Source organism: Gouania willdenowi, chromosome 2 (assembly GCF_900634775.1).
Source record: "Gouania willdenowi chromosome 2, fGouWil2.1, whole genome shotgun sequence".
Lineage (NCBI taxonomy): Eukaryota > Metazoa > Chordata > Actinopteri > Blenniiformes > Gobiesocidae > Gouania > Gouania willdenowi.
In genome coordinates, this window is record NC_041045.1 from 6,411,846 (window position 1) to 6,434,119 (window position 22,274).

Consider the following 22,274-nt stretch of genomic DNA (forward strand, 5'->3'; position numbering starts at 1 on the left):
GTATTGTTTAAACTCTACTTGGCAAATAAAACTTTTCTGATTCTGATATTTCAGCAAAACAGCGCTCCCTCTTGTGTGACATTGCTTCATTGATTTAGCCTTTGTTCAGCAACAAGGAGCACTTTACACAAACCTTCACAAAAATTTAACTCATGACAACAACAACAAAATATGCATTAAACAACTTTGAATTACTGAAGAAAAAAACTGAAAAAAAAAAAAAGCACAAGTTCTAACAGACTCACTCACTGTTTATTCAATATTCTTAGTATTAGCTGTCATATATTTGGTTTCCTGCTTTGCTTTGCTCATTATTGTGGTCCTAAACATTGACAAAACTTTTAATTAAACATGCAAACTCTGCACAAATAGCTTCAAAATCAACAAAAAACATGTCATGTTACTAACGACATCAAATATATTTTAAACCACCAACCATAAAAGTAATATATTCAATAATCTACTCCATATCCATGTCCAAAACACCACAAACAATGCAGAAAGTTGTATCATATGATGCTACCAGTGATATTCCTAAATATATTGAATTTATCCAAATTATAAGTAATGATATTTTAACCACTTCAAATGCAACAGTTAAAGTAATAGGGCTATAAAACAAAATTTGTGTGACAAATTGAAAATTATGACTTTAACTGTAATATATTTATCATGATTGGGTGTCCCTGGAATATACAAATGCACAAAATAGTGCAGTACAACTTTTAATTCTAGAAACAAATAGTAGCCTATGCATCGACATCATTAGAGCAGTTTAAATGGAGGATATGATGATACTTTATTAGTTTATCATTTATAATTAGATATTATACAGAAACAAGAAGAGAAAGACATAAATTGTAGAGCAACAGAGCAACATTAATAAATGAACACATTTTAAATAATAACATATTCAGGCCAATATATAATCTGGTCAATTATGCACAAAACCTAAATAAAATCTTAGAGTAATATTAAAAAAAAAAAAAAAAAAATGATCAATGCTTTAGAAAATCCTACATCAATGTCGATCTCTTTTTCTTTTGTTTGGTGTTTGTTCTTTATTTGAAGTAATTCTTGATTATTATTACAAACATCTTATCTTACCTATTACTACGGTAATGTGTGCTCTGGTATTTTTCCTTGTTTGCGGTTTGTTATTCTATTTTAAGTATTTCTTGAGCGGCTGTAACACAAGCAATTTCTCACTGGAATAAATAAAGTATTTCTGATTCTGATTCGGAAGTGTTTGGCTATTATAAATAGACTGTTACATGTCAAAGCTTTTTTCTATCGTTGTTATCACTTGTATAAATTCCAGTCTTTTTTTTTTTAATTCAACAAGGGTTAAAATCTGCCCCATAAAGCATTATTTGGTGTAAAAAAAAATGTAAATAAAATAAAATAAAACAAAAATTAAAATAAAATAAATATTGTATGTTATATTTTATTAATGTAAGTTAAATATTGTAATTTGAGTGATGTTTTTTTTGTTAATCATATTAAAAACAATCCGTACTGTTTGTTTTTAGCTGTCTGTTAAAGCCGGAACTAATATGTTTAGTCTACGTTTCTGGGGGGGAATTATTTTCATGCGTATGTCCGTCGTTGGTTTCCTGGAGACGCTTTTCGGCGGGTTTCGTCGAAACATTTCCAAAGTTGTTTTAGAGTTATAACAACTGTTTCCTGTTGTACTTGTCAGCGTAAAACACATTAATCGCGGTGTTATTCTTTAGTGGCGGATAAAAACAATTTTTAGGCCAAGTTTTGCGCTATTGTTATTATTTACTTTTTATCCTGTGTATCAGGTTTTATATAAAGGATATAATATGTTTGTTCAACGACTATTAATAATAATTAACAAATTAATGTTTTTATTTTGAATTTTAAAAAAAGGATCCACCGGCTATGTCTCGTTCATGCTAACTGGACACTGCTTGTCAAAATGGCGTTGCTGGTGGTGGGAGGCTGGAGTTAGTTCATATCCATCCCCGTCGCATCTCACCGCTTACCGGATCGTGAGCAGCATGGCTACCCTGGACCAAAAGTCTCCCAATGTGCTGCTCCAGAGCCTTTGCTGTAGGATCACCGGCAAAAGCGAAGGTACATCATCCGACCTAGCGCTAACAAGCTCCGCGCTAACAGATACCCAGCGAACTCCATTCAGAAGCCATGTCATTAACATCTTTTATAAACACCACTGATCATACGCAAGGAAAACATACAGCGATCACATATTATGCATATATATGGTCTTTTGAATAATACGGCTTATATTTATTTAATTTTTAAGATGTAAAAACTTTGGTTATTATGGGTATTTCCCAGCGTGTCCCTGCTAAACCCGGTGTGTTTATGTCACGTAAATCTGCATAAAACTAAAGGGTTTTCGCTGAGAACATCATCAACGGGGTTTTTGCACCACATTCAACAACGTTTTTGACGCAATTACTTATTTTCAAGCCATAAAAAACCTACAATTTAATGCTAAACAGCGTGTCATGATGTTTGATGCTTGAATTATTGCTGCTGTCAGATGTTGGATGACCTCGATGCTGGTCACACCGCCCTATACACTATTATCTATCACACTTGGATTAACCAAGCGGATCCATTCAGCCTCACTTGTACATGCTCATCATTTAGCCTGCATGTTGATTCATACATTATTTACATTGAGTCTTGGGGCCCATGTGTGCTGCGAGCTGCAGGCCTCTGTTGGCTGCAAGCATCTAATCTGTGAAGCTGCAACATAAAGGAAATGTTCAACTGATCATCCATATTTATAGTCTTTACCCCTTTCTTAAAGCCTCTAAAGCTTTGCAGGGTCAGAATTAGATAATAAATGCACTAAATTAGCCAAAAACACAACTAAAACTTTTGCAGATCTGCTCAAAATGGGAATTTTTCACATGACATTTACCATGATCGTTCTTTTCGTTGTGTGTTTCTCTAGCTGAAGTCGCCCACCAGTTCCAGTATGCCGTGCGAGTGATCGGCAGTAACTACGCTCCCACTATAGAACGAGATGAGTTCCTCATGTCGGAGAAGATCAAGAAGGAACGTGAGTCTGCTTTTAAATCTCACCGATTGCTTTTAAACTGAGAATTTCATCCACCAATACCCAGCAGCCTCTTTGAACAATTGTTCCTTGGTGTGTCTTTGACATGTTCATGTCCTGTAATTACGTGCATTCCTTGTGTGCGCTTAAAAGTTCCTGCTTTAATGTGTTGCTGCTGACTTTTATAGTGGACACAGTAGCTCTATTAATGGACAATTATTGATCCAGACCTCGATGTGAACACTTAAAAACCAAAATAGCACCACATTTACTGAACGGAGCACCATAAACCAATCGACACTGAGAAAAGCTAAATACTCCATTACAGCATCAAAGGGATGTTGTTTTTGTTTTTTGCCCGTTTAAAAACACACTGTCGACAAGGTAAATGACTTTTTTTTTTTTTAATGTGACTTCAAAAAAGTTTAACAGTGAAGTCATGTTTTATTATTTGCTTTAATGTGTTTGTGTTGCAGTGCTGAAGCAGAAGAGAGAAGCAGAAGCCGCTCTGTTCTCAGAGCTGCACAGAAAGCTTCAGACTCAGGTCGGTTCCTGCGAATCTGACGGGATTTATGGCCGTGGATTTTTCTCTACATCTTTCAGACTAATTTTGGTCTCCTAAACTTGTTATTTTGGTGCTTTGCTGTTTGTCAGGGTGTTCTGAAGCACCGCTGGTCTGTGCTCTACCTGCTATTGAGCCTCTCGGAAGATCCCCGCAAGCCTTCTAGCAGGGTATGATGATCACTCTTCATACGATTAAAGCTGCTGGAGATAATAATTTATTTTTATCAGATATAGACATAGTTTAGGCCTCATCCATTCATAAACTGAAGAACATGTAAAATGTAAAAGGTTGAAATTGACGCTGAAATTTAAATAACTGTGTTCTGTAAACACTCTCTTATTGAAAAGTTTCCCACATTGCATTATGGGACGTGGAGTCCCATAGATGGATGATAGACGTGTTTTTACTTTATTGTTATGGTGATTTCTCCAGCAGCTTTAAGTTACTATTATATTATGAAGGAAGAAAGGTTCTCTTAACATTCTACACAAACACAATTCTCCAAATGTAAGAAATAAAATTCATTAAATAAAGCAGTCAAAAATAGTCATTGAAATACTTATTAGTTTTGACGTGCATTTTTAATCTTCTCGTGCCCTGTATACTGTCATTCTCTCCTGGCCAGGTTGGAAACTATGGTACGTTGTTTGCCCAAGCCCTCCCCAGGGACGCCCACTCCACGCCGTTCTACTGCACCCGCCCACAGAGCTTAGCGCTGGGCTACGGGGAGAGGACGGCGGGCCTGTCGACCAGCGTGGGGACCAGCGGCATCGCCAGCCTGGGAGTGTACTCGCTGAACGGACCCACGCCCACGCCTCAGTCACTGCTGGCAGGGTGAGCGCTGCCCCATGCATCATTAAACCGTTAGTGCCCTTGAGCCTGGTTTTTCCCTCCATTGTTTAAGGTCAAGGTTATTAATTAATAAGGACATCAATTAGCAGCTTTGGATCCATTAATCCTCTTGTACTGAATGACTTCATTATTCATAAGATTAAACTTCTACCAACTTCAAACTATAAAGATACGTGTGTGTGTGTGTGTGCGTGTGTGTGTGTGCAGCCAACCTCCTCAGCCTCTGGGCGCTCGGTTAGCCTGGGCTCTTCCCGTGAATGCATTTCCACCCTCGGCTCTGGCCCCGCCCCCTGCTCGACCCGCCCTCGGGACTCTTCTTCCCTCAGCCAGGGTCGTGCGTCCTCGCAGGGATGGGGACCCCACTGGTGAGCAACGAAATAGAAAATAGGTTATTTTATTTGTCTATTACGTATTTATATATATCTTGGAGCAAACTCATTTTAGTTCAGGGGCCAAATACGGAGCAGTTTGATCTCAAGTGGGCCCCAGATTTTAAGCAGGAAACTGAGTAATTTCAACATTATTGTGCCATAGTTTGCACTTCTACGTATACATGAATTACAACAATATCCAAAAAGTGACAGATATCAGTCCAAAAAGGGTATTCACTTTAAATTTCCAAGATTTTGTGACCAATTTCTATTTAATTAAGGGAAATATTTTTGTAATATTTTGAGGAAATTGAAGGATTTTGTAAGAATCTCAACAGTTTAACATTCATGCAACATAAGCACCAGGTAAACCAAGTTTCATTTACACAACAATTCATGTCGTCTCCGAATAGGATGCTCCAAAGGGTCGGACTTGGCCCCCGGGCCATGAGTTTGACACGTCTTAGAGCTTTATTTTGTTGAGCATTAATTCCTCCGTCTCTTCCTGCTGCAGGTGACGTCAGCGAGTCGTCTCTCGTGCGTGACATTCTCTACGTCTTCCAGGGCATCGACGGCAAATTCATCAAAATGAACTCCCAGGAAAACTGCTACAAAATCGACAGCAAGGTCCAGATGATCAGATATTATTTTTTTTATTTCTAAGATCAATGCAAAGCTTTTCAACTCCGAGTCACATCGACCTCACTGTCCTGTCTCTGATATTTTGCGACTTCCGCCTCAGTGATGTTCAATACAAAGTGGAAAGATGTCCCATTGTCTCTCTCTCACTAAGGCTAAACTTAGACCCGGTCTGATGGAAATTGAAGCCCTCGGGAGCAGAGACAAATTAGTCAAGGATGGAGATATTTTTGACCCTCGTCGGGCCACTTAACGTCTGATTAAAGCTCGGCTGATAAAAGGTTTTTCTTCAGCAAATTAAACATTAATGCAGTTCGAAACGTAAAAGAAGTAGCCTGTTGATAGTGATTGTGGATGAATTCTACGATAGACGAGGCGCTCCCATGTTAGTTTGTATTCATGCTTAACTGTAGGTCGGTGCTTTTCAACCTTTGGGTCGTGACCCTATTGGGGGCTCGCCCGGGATTCAAATAGGGTCACCTGAAATGACTAGTAATTGATAAAAAAATAGAAATGGATTTATTATTATTGTAACTTTTCAAAATCTCTAACAACTTACTCAAATATGAATTTAGGGTAAAAAAAAAAAGAAAAAGATGCAGTATGAAAATGTAATAATTAGTCAATTAAATAATGAAAATTATGATTATATTTTTGTAATTTAAAAAAAATTAAACCACACAATCTCAAACATCTATGTTCTATACTTTCACTTTCTCAAATATAAATCTAGTTTAAAAAAGACAGTAAAAATGTGATAATTTAATGAATTAAATATTGAAAATGATGTTTTTGTCATTTTAAATTATAATTTTTTTTCAAATTGAAACACACAATCCCAAACGATCCTCAAATAAAAATCATGATTATATATATAAATGTAGTAATTAATAGTTAAATTAATATTATGATTTATTGACGTGTGTTATACTCACTAGGTGGTGGTATGCAAATCTCTGAGGGACATCTGCAGCAGGCTGTCTGAGCTCGGCTGGCTCCACAACAAAGTGAGGAAATACACTGACGCCAGGAGCCTGGATCGGGCCTTCGGATTGGTCGGCCAGGTGTGAGCGCGCCCCACGTACTTCTTACATTACGTTTCTCCACTCGCGCTCATTTCTTTGTGTTTCTCCCTCAGAGTTTCTGCGCCTCCCTCCACCAGGAGCTGAAGGAGTACTACCGACTCCTCTCTGTCCTCCACTCACAGGTCCGACACTCATCTTCTCGTGGTCGTTCCTCGTGTTCACAGGCTTTTCTGTCTCCGTGTTGCAGCTTCAGGTTGAAGACGACCAGGGCGTGAACATGTACAACGAGAGCACGCTGACGTTACGGCGGCTGCTGGTGTGGATGTACGACCCCAAAGTGAGGCTGAAAATGCTGGCCGCCCTCGTCGACTTCTGCCAAGGTGAGCGGGAGGGTCTGAGTCAGGGTTGGGGGTCAATTACATTTTTCAATTATGTTTACGGTAACCAGCATTTTTTCCAATTACAAACAAATTGTTTTTTTTTTTTTTCTTTCCCCTGACAGTCAATTACAATGATCTTGTCAATTACTAAATTTCAGTTACAATTTCTAACCCTTTCCACCTGTATGAGTGTGAAGATTCACCAATAGGTAGTGGGAAAACTTGATATGACGCATATTTTATTAATAATAATTAACTAGATATATGTAAGCCATAGAACTATTTTGCGTTTAATCAAATTATAATTGCCAATTTTTATAGAATTCCCATGGTAATTACAATCACAAAGTCAAATATCTGAACTCAATGACAATTCAAATACAATGGCAATGGATTTGATCAATTAAGCGATTACTATTACAATTGACACCAACTGTGGTTTTGATCCATGTCCTAAATCAGCTTTAAAATACACTAAAAATGTGATTTATCGTCTAATTCATTTCTCATCTCTTGGTTACCGTGTTAAACTTCCTAATCAATGAAAATATTAGTATTAATATATCTGGTGTGGGGTTTTTTGTGCCAGTACAAGCGGTGCTCACATTGCGCCAATGTGAAAACATTTAAAGGCACTCTTTTTCTTCAATCATGTAATTGTTTACTGCTTATTTTATGGTTATTGATTTTAAAGCTGTTGAATGTTTTTCTGTTGATCATGTAAAGCACATGCTTGTGTATGAAATGCGCTACACCAATAAATTTGCCTTGCCTCTTTCAGGCCGTAAAGGAGGAGAACTGGCCTCGGCGGTTCACGCCTACGGGAAGACTGGTGACCCACAGATGAGGGCGCTGATTCAGCACATCCTCAGCATGGTGTCGCACCCCATCCTCAACTTCCTCTACAGGTGGATTTACGACGGCGAGCTGGAGGACACCTACCATGAGGTACCCACAGGTCGTCGTGCAGCAGGGATTTACTGCTCAGTTCTGGAACACTGGGCAGTAGAGAAAGGCAGAGCGAGAGAAGAACTGGGGAGGGGGGGGGGTGAACCGGGACAGCTTCTTAAACAAGAACTGATGAGAGGAGTGTAATGGAAAACAGCATGTGATGGATGCGTCTCCTTTTCATCTCCATGCCCTTTTCCCTCCTTTTGTTTCCCTCTCAGACAGAGTCGTTACCAGTCCAGTGCTGACCATTAATTAGACTTTAAGTCACTGCTTCTCTGAGTGTGTGGTCCGCCCTCTGTTTTTTTTTTTTTTTTTGTCAGGCTTATTTAGGGAGGGGGTGCAGGTGGGGCTTGAAAGTTCACCTCTTTTCAAAGTGGGAAATGCCCAAAATAGTGTAGTTTGAGAACCACTGCTTTAAGTTCTGTGTTTAGTTTCGTTATTATAAACTAAGCTCCTCCTCTGGTCTGTGTCTGTAGTTCTTCGTTGCGTCCGACCCCAACGTGAAGACAGATCGCCTGTGGCACGACAAGTATTCCCTCAGGAAGTCGATGATCCCCTCGTTCATCGCCATGGATCAGGCTCGCAAGGTAACGGACAGATGTTTTCCTTTCACGCTGTGCAGAAAAACTGATAAACGACGTGTGTTTGGACCGGATGGATGACGAGGCCTGTCGTCGGCTCCTCTAGGTGCTGCTCATCGGTAAATCCATCAACTTCCTGCATCAGGTTTGCCACGACCGAACGCCGCAGGGAAAAATTACACCAGCTTCCATATGTGCAGACAATCCAAAATATGGTAAACATCCACATCTGTTTTATGCTACCTCACACCTGGTGGTTTTTATGTAGTGTGTGTAATCCTGAGGTCATCAGCTTCTACTGGATGAGAAGAAGGCAGCATGGTCGCATAATTGATAATTAATTACAATTATGGCGTAATTTTAAAAATTTAGATAATTGACTTTGTAATTGTAATTGGCATAAAAATTCTATAAAAATTGCTTTCCCACATTTTACCATTAAAAAAATAATAATAATAATGAAATTGAGGGGTATAGTGACACAAAAAGGCTCAGATGTCCACACCAAAAATATTAAAACCTATATTTTTATTGATCAGGAAGCCTAATAAGGCAACCAACAGATAATAAAGAAATTAGAGAATTGTTTTTAGTGTATTTTACAGCTGATTTAAGACCCGTTATCATAAGAGATGCTAACACAAGAGGAAGGTTCACTTTTAGGTTGTTTGTTTCAGGCTCATTAATTGTGAATAATTTTAATTGGACTTTAGTAATTGTAATTGACTGTCTGAGGATAAAAATATTGTAATTAGAACTGAAAAATGTAATTGACCCCAGCCCTAGAAGGCAGCATCCGTTCCTCTCTGCGAGATATTAAACACTCCTGTGACGTGTATTTGTAGCTGCTGAGCTGCTGTCAGACCTGGAAGGAACGTTTCAGGAGAAAATCGACGCCGCCTACTTCGACACCAGCAAATACCTGCTGGACGTGCTCAACCACAACTACCTGCTGCTGGAGCACCTGCAGGCCATGAGGCGCTACCTGCTGCTGGGACAGGGAGACTTCATCAGACACCTGATGGACCTGCTCAAGTGAGCTGCTGTGATCCGGTGTGGATCATCCATCCTCTTCTGCTGAGCTGATTGATAACTTTGCTTTTGTTTTGGTCTCAGGCCTGAGCTGGCACGTCCTGCCACCACGTTGTACCAACACAACCTGACCGGTATCCTGGAGACGGCCGTCAGAGCCACAAACGCCCAGTACGACAACGCCGAGATCCTCAAGAGGCTGGACGTGCGCCTGCTGGAGGTGACAGAGAACCACACAGTCATTACATTTAGAGACTCACCGAAGTAGATTCATTTAAAAACTAGTTACTGATGATAAAGATACACATTCAACACAAAAACAAATTGTGTATCCTATTATATTCAAAATGTACAGATCTGGAGATAAGCACGTTTTCATTCCTAATCTGTATTTATCCCTGCGTGCATCTTCATACTTTAATATATTTGATTCAGTTTTGTCCTCCAATAAACACATTCCAGCTGAGAGAGGTGTAGTTTCAGCCGGATTTTCAAATTAAAAGCTGATCAAAGTCTGTCCCGGTGACAAAATTTGGGGTTTCGAGTCGAACGCGTTTCAATAAAATGCATTTTGTTTAAACTTCATCGTGACATTATTAGGTCAGTTTTAAATGCATGAAACGGGTTTGTACAAAAGGATTTATGCAGTTTTGTACTGAAACATGATAATTATTATTGTAATCTTGTATAATGATAATTATTATAGACTTTTTATAAAGTGTTTTTAAAGAAAATATTTTTATTTACATATTTTATATTTTTATTTATGGTTGAACATTTTAATCTTTATTTTCATTGAATAAGGTGTTTTTTTATTTATGAAAAAGTATTTCTGTATTTTAATTATTATTTAATAGTACTTATAGTTAATTTTCTCATCCGTGGTAAGTAATAAATTATATAAACAACATCTGATTGATTGCAGGTGTCTCCTGGTGATACAGGCTGGGATGTCTTCAGTCTAGACTACCATGTGGACGGGCCCATCGCTACGGTAACACACACACACACATATTAAAAGCCAATACATGCATGTTGATTTGTGACTGCTTTGTGTGTGTCAGGTATTCACGAGGGAGTGTATGGGTCACTACCTGCGCGTCTTTAACTTCCTGTGGAGGGCCAAGAGGATGGAGTACACGCTGACGGACATCTGGAAGGGACAGATGTGCAACGCCAAGCTGCTGAAAACGATGCCCGGTGAGTAAAATCACACGTCGGTTTCTTCCTGAAAGTCTTTAGATGTAAATACTCGCCTCGATAATGGTTCTCATCCTCCTGCTTCCTCTCCCTCCCTCCAGAACTGTCTGGCGTGCTGCACCAGTGTCACATGTTGGAGTCCGAGATGGTCCACTTCATCCACCAAATGCAGTACTACATCACATTTGAGGTGGGAGCACGAGCAAGGCTGCAGCTGCTGCTCCCACAAGCTGTTATAGACGTAAATCGCCTGTAACGTGTGTGTGTGTGTGTGTGTGTGTGTAGGTGCTGGAGTGCTCCTGGGACGAGCTGTGGAACAAAGTGCAGCAGGCTCAGGATCTGGATCACATCATTGCTGCCCATGATGTCTTCCTGGACACCATCATTTCTAGATGCCTCCTGGACAATAACAGCAGGGTAACACACACACACACACACACATACACACACATTGGCCATCATTTATAAACCGTAGACCTGCGTTCCACTACTCCACATTAGTTTTATTGTTCAGCAAAATCTGACTGACTGAAAATAAAGTATTAAAACAAGCCTCAGCTGTCATTTAAGCATGAACAGACACATTCAGAACAGATCTAAATACAGTATTAAAACAAATAAAATGATTTTTTTTTTTTTAAAAAAAAAAGCTTACGTTATTACTGATGCCACTTTTTTGATTTACCTTTCACAGAATACCATATATCCCCGCTAATAAACTCTGCTCCCGAGCAGGAGCGCATAGGTTGACCCAGTACATGCACACCTGACGCTGCGCTGCTAGCTTGGAGAATGAGGTCCTATTTAATTTAATAAGAGCCTCATTCATGTTTTTAAATGTAAATAGTTCCTTAAACTTTTACAAATGCGCTGCAGTAATCACTAATGTGATGAATTATAGGTGAACTTGGCTGAAGGCATAATATAAACACAGACAAGGGACAACATTTAAAGCTTTTTAAGGCTTTTTTAAAAAGCATTTTGAGCATTAATTTATTTTAACGTGATATTTATTGCCTAAAGTGTGCAGACTGAGGCTGATATAAACATATTCGTGTGTCTCCAGAATCTCTGTTGTGAAGTTGCTCGCAGCGCACACAGGGGGGCAGACGTCACCTGCTCGGTAGATGATTCCCTTCTAGTTTTCACATTTTCGTTGTTTTGCTCCATCTCAGATTTTCATCTTGGAAAAACTTCTTTTCTTGTTTGACCTTAGTGGGCGGAGCCTCCAAAACATGAGGGCGTAGCAAGTTAACGAGGATCAAATTCAGTCGCCAGATTTATCGACACCCGATCATTTGTCAGATATGAATGTTTCCTGAATCCGACGTTGGTCCCGTCGTATACGACCAACAGTTACACCCATTTTCACACAAAGTTGATAAATAAGGACCATTCTCAGTGTTTCTGTTGGACTGTTGTTACCTGCTTTTGTCACGTCGTCTCCAGGCTTTACTGAACCAGCTGAGGGCCATATTCGACCAGATCATCGAGTTCCAGAACACTCAGGACTCGCTGTATCACTCGGCCCTGGAGGAGCTCTCCCTCCGCCTGCAGTTTGAGGAGAAGAAGCAGCAGAAGGAGGAGGAGGTGACCGCTGCGCTCTAGTTTGGTGTTAACGTGTCAGACTTCCTCTCTGAGTGTGTGTCCTGTTCTCCCGCAGGGCGAGTGGGGCGTGACGGCAGAGCAGGAGGAACAGGAGAAGAAGAGGATCCAGGAGTTCCAGGACACCATCCCAAAGATGCGTGCCCAGCTCCGCATCCTCACCCACTGCTACCAGGTAACAGCGTCAATTACAATTATGACGTAATTATAGTTGTAATTGTGTTCAGATAATTTACTTTGCAATAGAACGCAAAACTGGGGAACCATGTTACAGTTCTATGGCTTACGCATACAGAATTAACAATTATTAAAATATGTTTCATGTCACGCTTTCCTGTAATTTCTCATAAGAATCATTTTATCATTTAAAAAAAAAATGGATAACACCAAAAATATTAATATTTATTATTTTCCTGGATTAGGAAGCCTAACAAGGTAACCAATAGAGAGGAAATAAATTGAATGATAGATAATATTTTTAGTGAAAACCTGGCATCCACACACACATCTAATGCTCACCACCTCCTCTCATTTTCAGAGCATCGTCCAGCAGTTCCTGGTGTTGCTGATGACCAGTTTGGATGAAAGTTTGCGCTTCCTCAGTTTCCGACTGGACTTCAATGAACACTACAGGTCAGATTTCAGAACTACTAAAGAGTTCATCTTTCTCATTCTTTAGACTTTGGCTGCTTTAAAGTGAAAACTTAAACTCCTAATAAGAACATAGTTTTATAATATATTTTAAATCGACACTATTCAGTATTGGAAAGGAGCCGCAAGCAGAATATTGAATATTTAGATTGAACCTTAACTATTTTTAAAAATCTTTTTATTTATTGTTTATCATTATTATTTATTGGACAACCGAGATGTATTGTTTGAGTGTTTTAGCACATGTGCTAACTCGTGATACTTGTCCACGGGAGGCTTTTAACGTGATTCAAGTAATAAGAAAGTAAAGGGGAGGAAAATGTAGTGTAGATTATTATTACAACAGTTTAAAAAGGAGTTTTTAAATTAAACACAAGCATTAGTAACAAAGCTAAGGTTAAACTATTGATGTGAGGACTGTTGAATCCTGTATTAAAAGCATAATAATAATAATGTGTGAAGTTCTACGATCTTAAATTTTAGTAACCCTCATTTATAAGATAATTAAAATTTTCTTTTACAGCTTTTGATGCTGTTTTTTATCCATAAATCCAAAAACTGACGTTTTCTCAATATTGACGCCGTCTGTAGCTAATAGGACTTAATCTTGTCTTCTATCTACAGGTGAAACTCGAAAAAATTTTATATCAAGCAAATTTTTATTTATTTCAGTAATTCAATGTAAAAGATGAAACTAATATATTAAATAGACTTATTACATACAAAGTGGAATATTTAAAGCCTTTATTTGTTATGTTAATGATTATGGCTTACAGCCTATGAAAACCCCAAATATAAAATCAATAATAAAAAGGATTTTTTTTCTTTTGTTTTTGCAAACTACTGAAATAAATGAAAATTTGCACGATATTGTATGTAATTGAGTTTTCCCTGCATAAGCTGCTTTTAACACGTTGATTCCTCCACAGGGAAAGAGAGCCGCGGCTGCGAGCCTCTCTCGGCGCCACCAGAGGGCGACGGCCGTCCAACGTCTGACCAGCATCCTGTAACTCTGAACTGAACTCCACCAGGAAACAAAAAATCTCCTCAATCAAGCAAGTGTTTGACATTCAGCGACATTTCTACTCAACGTGGATTCAATTAGGAGGAAAACAATCATCTGCGGCGGCGGCGGGGTGGTCGAGCTCGCCGTGGTGGGACTGATTGAACACAGCACGTCTTATTTAGCAGGACAAGAACTCAAGTGTTGTTGCCAAATCAAATCCCTCTTCATCCAATGTATGTACATAGAGCTTCTGCCACGTCTATATGTATTGACACCGGTGTGACTGGTCTTTTCACTTGGTGTCGAATTCTTACTGGTTTGATAACCAATAAATCTGATGAAATATGTTATGAAGACTCAGCTGCGTAAAATCACACTCAGACACGACGTTCCTGATTTCATAACGTTGAATAGGTTTTATTAATTCCAACAGACAGCGGATGAGGACTTTGTCCGTCATTGTGGATATTTGTTAACAAGCCTTTTTTTTTTTTTTATTTCTGCTTATAAATATTATCTTAGACAATATTCTGCCACGAATCCACAATCTCTGCACAAACTTTTTATTTGCACTGATTTACGGGAGTTATTCAAACCCCCCCGATCACCGGTTTCCACTGTTCACCTTATTCCCGGGACTGCTACTTCAGGACTGTCAGCGCAACAGATAATACATTCATAAAAAGTTTAAATTAAACTTTTTATTGATTTTAAACAGTTTGATAACTTATCGTCAGGAGTATGTGTGAGTGCAGCTGTAAAACTAATATTTATAACAATATTAACAGTATCAACCAGCACTTAAGCCTTAATAAGGTCTCAAAAATGTCATATCTTGGACATTGTTGATGTTGATCAGCAGCAATACATCAACAATGTGTGTGTAGTTATTTATCTACTTCAAGTGTGTACTTGCGTGCACACTGTACCCTGACTGTATAGACTGCAGGGAAGCCAGCAGCCCTGCTTGTTCCTTAATAAAGTATGTTTTTTTGTTTTTTTTTGAGTGATGTGTGTTGGACTGGTTTACTCACAGCTGAAGTGAATTTGCTGAAACCTCCTGGAAAAATCTTCCCCTGGTTCCCAGTTTGCAATGTGGAACTGTGGTAGGACGTAAGAGGTAGCAACACCAGCTCATTACACAATCTGCGGGAAAAAAGACACTAAGAGGTGCTCGCCAGATGCCTTCAAGAAACTAAGAATTCTTCTTTTTTTTAACCAATTTGAACTCATTTTTGCTTATGCATTTTTTTTTCTACATTACTCCCATTTCTGACACTTCCAAATTTCAGTTTTCAGTGCTTTTTCTGTACATTTTTTCCACTTTCAAGACATTTTCGGCTTTTTCACCTAAAGTCGCATACCAATATTGTCACTTTTAATCTCGTTTCACCACATTTCATGCTCATTTCTGCCAATTTTTTGCCAGTTTAAACTAATTGTTCCTATTTTTTAAGTAACATTATTTCTCCACCCACACATTTCTGCCACTTTTAAGCCAATAATGACACTTTTAACCCATTTTCAGTCCATTTTTAGACAATCTAATTTGCTGTGTATTTACATCTTTACACTATATGGAGAAAATAATAAAACATTCTGGATAACAGTGGATATTATTCAGATAAATAAATAAACGTGGTTATTACAGATTCACAGAACAATGGACCATCATTTTGCTGACATTTTAAATTCATTTTTGACCAGATAGCATTTGTTTTTGTACAATTTATTTATTTTCTTTCTTTGTGTGCACAGACATGGAGTAAATATGAGTAGAGGTTAAAAATGTGGGATGTAAAAGAACAAGCACGAGAGGAAGTAGCTTTTCTTCTCCACTTTAATCCCAATTCTGCTTTTAGAGATGTCAGTGTTTTACAGCCTTTTTAGATCATTTACTAATTTAAATAAACTCTAATATTTAATTTTTATCAGCAGCTTTGGTCGTTCTTTCTTTGGTACAATTCTAGCTTTTTCTTTTTCACTGTGTTTTTCTGGAAAACCATCTTCCCATCTTTGCAGGTCAGAGTTTGAGAGAATTGTCCCTGAGTGAAGCAGTGAAACAGCCTCTTCCTTCTTAAGTGGTTTTGTCAGGGCACTGGTTTGTGACATCAAAATGGTTTCTGATCACTGCAGAAGACGTTTCCCTCCCAGTATTCCCAGCGCCCCTCATGTCATTTCCCATCCCCTGGCAGAAATAACTCAGCACTGCTGACCTTTCTATTGAGTGAGACCTCCTTGACAAAGCAGCCTCATATCGATTCATTCTTCATGTGTCAGTGGTCCTAAAAGCTTTTGACAGCCTCGGACGTGATCACTTGTGGTTTCTGAAGAATCCACCAGCAGAAGAAAATGACAGCAATGGACAAAAATGGAGGAAAGAAATCTCACCGGGAAAGAAAATCAGCCATATGTAGAGTCTTTTTGTGCAATGCAACTGCAAAAACACAGTATCCATCCAAGCACTCTTCTAAACAACACAAAGAGTAATCAGGAGATGAGGAACACCTGAGTGGAAACAAGAGGGAAGAGAGGAACCTAACACAAAAAATGACAGAAAAATACATAGCGAAAAATACAAAACAACCACAAACATATTCCAAAAACACACATTAAAACCTACTCAAAATGACTGAAAAATATGCAAAACAACATAAAAAATATATTAACGACTCCAAAAACACGCATTACAACAACAAGAATACACAGAAACACAGAACGACAACAAAAATTACTTTGAAAACTCAATATGAAAATAAGAAAGCACAAAATCACAAGCAAAATGCACGAAACTACTGCAAAATAACACAAAATGACAATTAAACACACTTATTGACCAGAAAACCACATATTATGTAAATATATATATAACAACCATAAAAAAATATGCAAATTGATGCCGAATACACAAAAGTGGCAAGAAAAATACACAAAATTAATCCAAAAACTCTATTAAAACAAAAATGCACAAAATGACTAGCAAAACAGACAAAATGGCTACAAAATCACACAAAATTACTATTTTTTTCTTTTTAAACGACATCTAAACACACTTAATGACCACAAACTATATAATATATATATATAAAATATATAACACAACCATATATAAAAATATAAAAAATGACTCAGAACACACACAAGTGACAAAAAAGTACACAAATTGAATCCAAAAACTCAATATGAAAATAAAAATGCACAAAATTACAAGCAAAACACACAAAACGGCTACAAAATTACACAAAATATCAATTTTTAAAAACAACAACTAAACGCACTTAACGACCATGTAAAACTGCAGACAAACAACAACAAACCCGCACAAAAATATATAAAATGACCATAAAAAATATGCAAAATGACTATGAATACACACATGTGACAAGAAAAAAAAATCAAAAGGAATTCAGAAACAGAAAACGACAACAAATGCACATAAATTGAGAGAAAATTAGACCAAGTGACAAAAATGTCACTGTATTCATGCTCATATTGGTTATTATTCTAAATGCTGTGATAAAAGTACTAGTTCTCTGTTTCTGCTGTAAAGTATGAGCTAAAAGTGTTCAGGACAACTGTGTCCTTTTGTTCCCAGTTTGCTTTATTAGGAGTCAAAGGAGCTGCAGCGTTAATTGGGCATTTGCATTTGTTGAATTTTAATGAGGCTAATGATGTACCGTAGACCGCCGTCCATAGTCGGACACAAGGTGTGAGCACTACACTGGTAACACTCTTCTCTCACCTTTTCAAGTGCATTTTCAGGTTGGAGTTTTCCCAAACGAGCTGTTGCTATCTAATTAGCAGCCGCGGCTAAATGATACGCTGTGAGCACTTTGTTGTTTCTCTGCTTGGTTTGGGTATGTGATCCAAAATTAGGCCCAAACACAAGAATCCAGCGACATCACAATATGTTCATTAAAATCCCATTACCAGTCTGTTTGTAGAGGATCGTGCCCTCAGTCCAGTGTTAGACATCTACATTATTATTTGCCTCAGAGATTAAAGTCTACACGAAAGGAAGTAAAAACTACACAATTTCCTGTCTGATGAAAACAGATAACAATAACAACGTTCCACCTTAGTCTATTTTTTCTTTTTAAATGACATCTAAACACACTTAATGACCACAAAAACCCAGCAGAAAACAACAAACACACACAAAAATAACAATAACAACGTTCCACCTTAGTCTACTTTGGAAAACGCAAAAAATGACGGAAAAATGTTAAAAAAAACCAACAAAAATACTAAAAATGACAAAAATGAACAAAATCTACTAAAAAAACACACAAAATGGCTACAAAATCACACAAATTTACAATTTTTTTCTTTTTAAATGACATCTAAACACACTTAATGACCACAAAAACCCAGCAGAAAACAACAAACACACACAAAAATAACAATAATAACGTTCCACCTTAGTCTACTTTGGAAAAAGCAAAAAAATGACGGAAAAATGTTTAAAAAAAAAAACAAAAATACTAAAAATGACAAAAATTAACAAAATCTACTAAAAAAAACACACAAAATGGCTACAAAATCGCACAAAATTACAATTTTTTTCTTTTTAAACGACATCTAAACACACTTAATGACCACAAAAACCCAGCAGAAAACAACAAAGACACACAAAAATAACAATAACAACGTTCCACCTTAGTCTACTTTGGAAAACGCAAAAAAATGACGGAAAAATGTTTAAAAAAAACCAAAAATACTAAAAATGACAAAAATGAACAAAATTTACTAAATAAAACACACAAAATGGCTACAAAATCACACAAATTTACAATTTTTTTCTTTTTAAATGACATCTAAACACACTTAATGACCACAAAAACCCAGCAGAAAACAACAAAGACACCCAAAAATAACAATAACAACGTTCCACCTTAGTCTACTTTGGAAAACGCAAAAAAAATGACGGAAAAATGTTTAAAAAAAAAACTAAAATACTAAAAATGACAAAAATGAACAAAATTTACTAAAAAAAACACACAAAATGGCTACAAAATCGCACAAATTTACAATTTTTTTCTTTTTAAACGACATCTAAACACACTTAATGACCACAAAAACCCAGCAGAAAACAACAAAAATGACGGAAAAATGTTTAAAAAAAAAACCAAAAATACTAAAAATGACAAAAATGAACAAAATCTACTAAAATAAAACCGAAATGACAGAAAAACACCCAAACAACAGCAAAAAATACAAAATAACCACACACAAACACACAAAATACAAAGATACACATCGCATTACTAAATATACACAAAATGACAGAAAAACATACAAAAGCACTAAAAACAAGTAACTCTATGAGGCTCGTTATACTGTGGGTCAGGTGTTAGCAGTTCATCTTCATCTGAATAACGTTCTCTGAGCACAGTATTAAAAAAAGACAGTTTGTTTGACAGCAACCATGTTTGTAAAAAAAAAAAAAAAAAACGGGATGGCTGAGACACGGTCTGTCCAACATCTATAATCCCACTTTAACACCATCTACCCAAGTCAACACAAAGCAGTGACACTTTACTGTGCTAATGAGCCACACAATAAGCAAATAAAGGATAATTAACCCCAGAGTCTCTTTATAACTGAAGATGAGTCTTGGATCACAGGTGAACACAAGCAAGTCGTCTTCAGAATCAACAAATTACAGTCTTAAACATAGTCGGAATGCACGATATTAGTGGCACGTTATTGTTATCGGTCGATATTGGCTTTACAATCAAAAATCAGACATCGCGCTATATAAATCAATTCCATTTACTATTTTACCATGTTTTTGATCCGTACCTTAAACGCAGTATTATTAATGTAGAGCTAAATAGAATAAAAGACTCTCAGTGAGAAATTAAGTGAATTTTAAGATTGACGTCGACAGAGCTTCATCCACATCCCACAATGCAATGCGCGAATGTTTGCAGTGAAGAGCAAAAACAAACTTTCGAGCAGAAAATTCAACCTTTAACATCTTTTTTTCTTCTTTGATTAATGATCTTACATTCATTGATCTATAAATACACCTACATTATGTCTTTTTCTGATAAAAAATAATGGTCTCCAGCAGCTAAAAGTCTCATTTTTTTACACAGTGTTACTTGCTAATAGTAATAAATGAGGCTTCAAGTTTTGAATTCTGTCATATTTCCATTACTCGAGGGAGTAAAGTAAACTAAATCAATGTGAGACAGACGAGAGGTACGATGCAAGTATACGTTACATTATAATTTTCCTATATTATCATGGGTAAACTGCATTCTGTGGCATTTTAAATTGACAGCGCACGTTTAAACTAGTTTCCTGCTTAGATCACTGGGGAATTACCAGTTTATTCCATTGGATGACCTTTCCCTCTGTATGTGCGCGCTTCCCATCACATAGTTATCCATCTTTCTCTCCGTTCCTGCCAATAGCAACGCAGCGTGACATTTCTACTGCCATTCCCTGCATGGGATTTCTCTGCAGCGTCACGTCTCACTGATGCACTTCCACTGTTTAATTATTCCAGAGAAAAGCATCTGGTGAACTCTCCGGGTGTAACCACCTGAGGAAAGGTCACCAAGATAGTCGCAGTGAGCGCTTGAAGGGATGATTTTTTTCCCAAAAAGCTGTAATGTGAAGAACATCCAGTGCCAACAATCACAGCCTGGGCGACTTTTGAGGTGTTTCTCTACCTTTTTCCCCAGATCTTTTAATTGAACAGCTCCGAGTACAAATGACAAGAGTAGTATAATTAGTTACTGTATCTTCTGGGCTAGGCCCTCCTTCGTACACATGAGAGGCTGGTACCAACTCTTCTCCTCTCCTCTCGTCAGTAACGGTCACGAAAACACTGCAGTGTTTTCAAACCTACCACTCACACATTTACAAATGCAGAAATAATCTTTTAGCAATATTAACAGCCAATATTTGCCATAAAATGTAATATTGATATTGGCAATCTAGATTTAAACCTAATAAATCATCTGAGATTGATGGACACGTTCAAGGACGAGCAAAGAATCATTTATTCAGATGCACACAGACAAATTTTCTCCGTCAGTCACAGAAATGCCAATAGTCTCCTGGAGACGGATGGATGAGACTGACTGACTGACTGACTGACAATAGAAGTGGGCAGGGTTTGATGTAGGTTTGAGGTGTTGATTATGCAGCAGTGGAATTAGTCAACATTTTTAGCAATAATGCAGTTTATGTTAAGATTTCTTTAAGGTTTGAGGGGAACTTAGATGCATTGATGAACGGAGCTTTTACCTGGTGTTGTAGTACCCGAGACCACATTTTGAAGGTCTTGGTCTCGTCTCGGAGTGGCCGTATTCAAGATTTTCTGTCAAGACCGTTCTAATAATGAGAAGCACTTGGAACTGTTCTTGATTCATTAATGTCTCAACATTTAGCGTTAGCTCACTAATTGGGAATCTTTTCCAATTCCTTATGTGTCGGACGGCTTATTTTTAAATCAAAAATACCTCTGAACACGTACTTTAGGCCTCATTCATCTGACCTAAACGTTTTCTCCTCATATCCTCACTCCGACTTCAAACTGTTTGCTTCTTTGTTCTTTCTCCATGTAAGTACTTTTGGTCTTTTTTACTGGATTTTGGACTACACTCCCATGACAGGATGTGGTTTATTAAATTCTAACATGAAAGTCTGTGCCTTCTGCAAGCGTCAAAGTGGGAGGCATTTGCCAAACAACTGCTAACAAGGCAGTGATGAATGGGCTGTTCAGGACTCTTTCATTCCACAGACAAACCGTGATAAATGTGCCTGTCCATCATCACACACTCAAGTCCTCAACTGAACAACTTAACAAAGTTTTTTGTCTTCATCTTAAAGTAATTGAACAGCCGCCATTGCCTGCCGTGAGTGGCAGCTGCACCCATGGGTGAAAGCGGCCAAAGGCCGGTTATATCTCACAGTGTGATGAAAGGCTCTGACTCGTCGGGAAAATAAGCCCATGAAAAGAAAAGGTTATTGTGTGCAGGGACAGGGCTGGAAAACTGATTATATCTTGAAAGAGAGCGCATTTTTGTGTTGTCTTGTGTTCGGTTTCTGGATGAACATGTTGACCTCCCTTCGTGAGGCACACACGCGCGCACACACGCAGGGGCACCAATCAGACGTGCTGCTCCTGTTGCCAGTTGCCAAGGTCACTAAAAACAGCAGCGCAAAGAAAAACACTTTATTTTCCCTGCTATTTGTGCTGCAGGCGCTCATTGATCCGCACACAACTCTGGCTGTCTGCTCTCCCTCTGCAGCCATGAAGAAGTAGAGAAGAATGAAACACCCTATTCAAAGAATCCTCCAAAGGAAAAGCTTGTGCTCACTCTCCTTCTCTCA

General features: G+C 37.9%; 2 protein-coding genes across 11 annotated transcripts in view; one reads left to right on the plus strand and one right to left on the minus strand.

The window, feature by feature from the left end:
• Positions 1-4,793, minus strand: part of atp11a (ATPase phospholipid transporting 11A) — a 44,467-nt gene extending 39,674 nt beyond the window's left edge. For all 9 annotated transcript variants that reach the window (XR_003675329.1, XR_003675328.1, XM_028463809.1 and 6 more), the window contains exon 1: positions 4,691-4,793. The gene's annotated coding sequence lies outside the window, so the exon portion shown is untranslated. The remainder of the gene's footprint in view (positions 1-4,690) is intronic.
• On the plus strand, positions 1,657-14,269 carry tubgcp3 (tubulin gamma complex component 3). 2 transcript variants are annotated; one of them, XM_028463855.1, is made up of 23 exons: positions 1,658-2,103; positions 2,957-3,064; positions 3,538-3,605; positions 3,716-3,793; positions 4,252-4,460; positions 4,686-4,843; positions 5,364-5,476; positions 6,427-6,552; positions 6,627-6,695; positions 6,761-6,893; positions 7,675-7,841; positions 8,321-8,431; positions 8,532-8,640; positions 9,271-9,460; positions 9,542-9,677; positions 10,383-10,451; positions 10,522-10,657; positions 10,759-10,847; positions 10,943-11,074; positions 12,107-12,247; positions 12,321-12,437; positions 12,801-12,895; positions 13,843-14,269. In XM_028463855.1, the coding sequence occupies exons 1-23, from the start codon at positions 1,920-1,922 to the stop codon at positions 13,907-13,909; spliced, it is 2,805 nt and encodes a 934-aa protein (XP_028319656.1). In that variant the 5' UTR covers positions 1,658-1,919; the 3' UTR covers positions 13,910-14,269. The 2 variants fall into 2 exon arrangements, 1 of the variants encoding a protein (XP_028319656.1); XR_003675330.1 differs by lacking the exons at positions 12,107-12,247; positions 12,321-12,437; positions 12,801-12,895; positions 13,843-14,269 and adding an exon at positions 11,874-12,096 and having other exon boundaries at positions 1,657-2,103; positions 10,943-11,780.
• Positions 14,270-22,274: the final 8,005 nt, after the last annotated feature.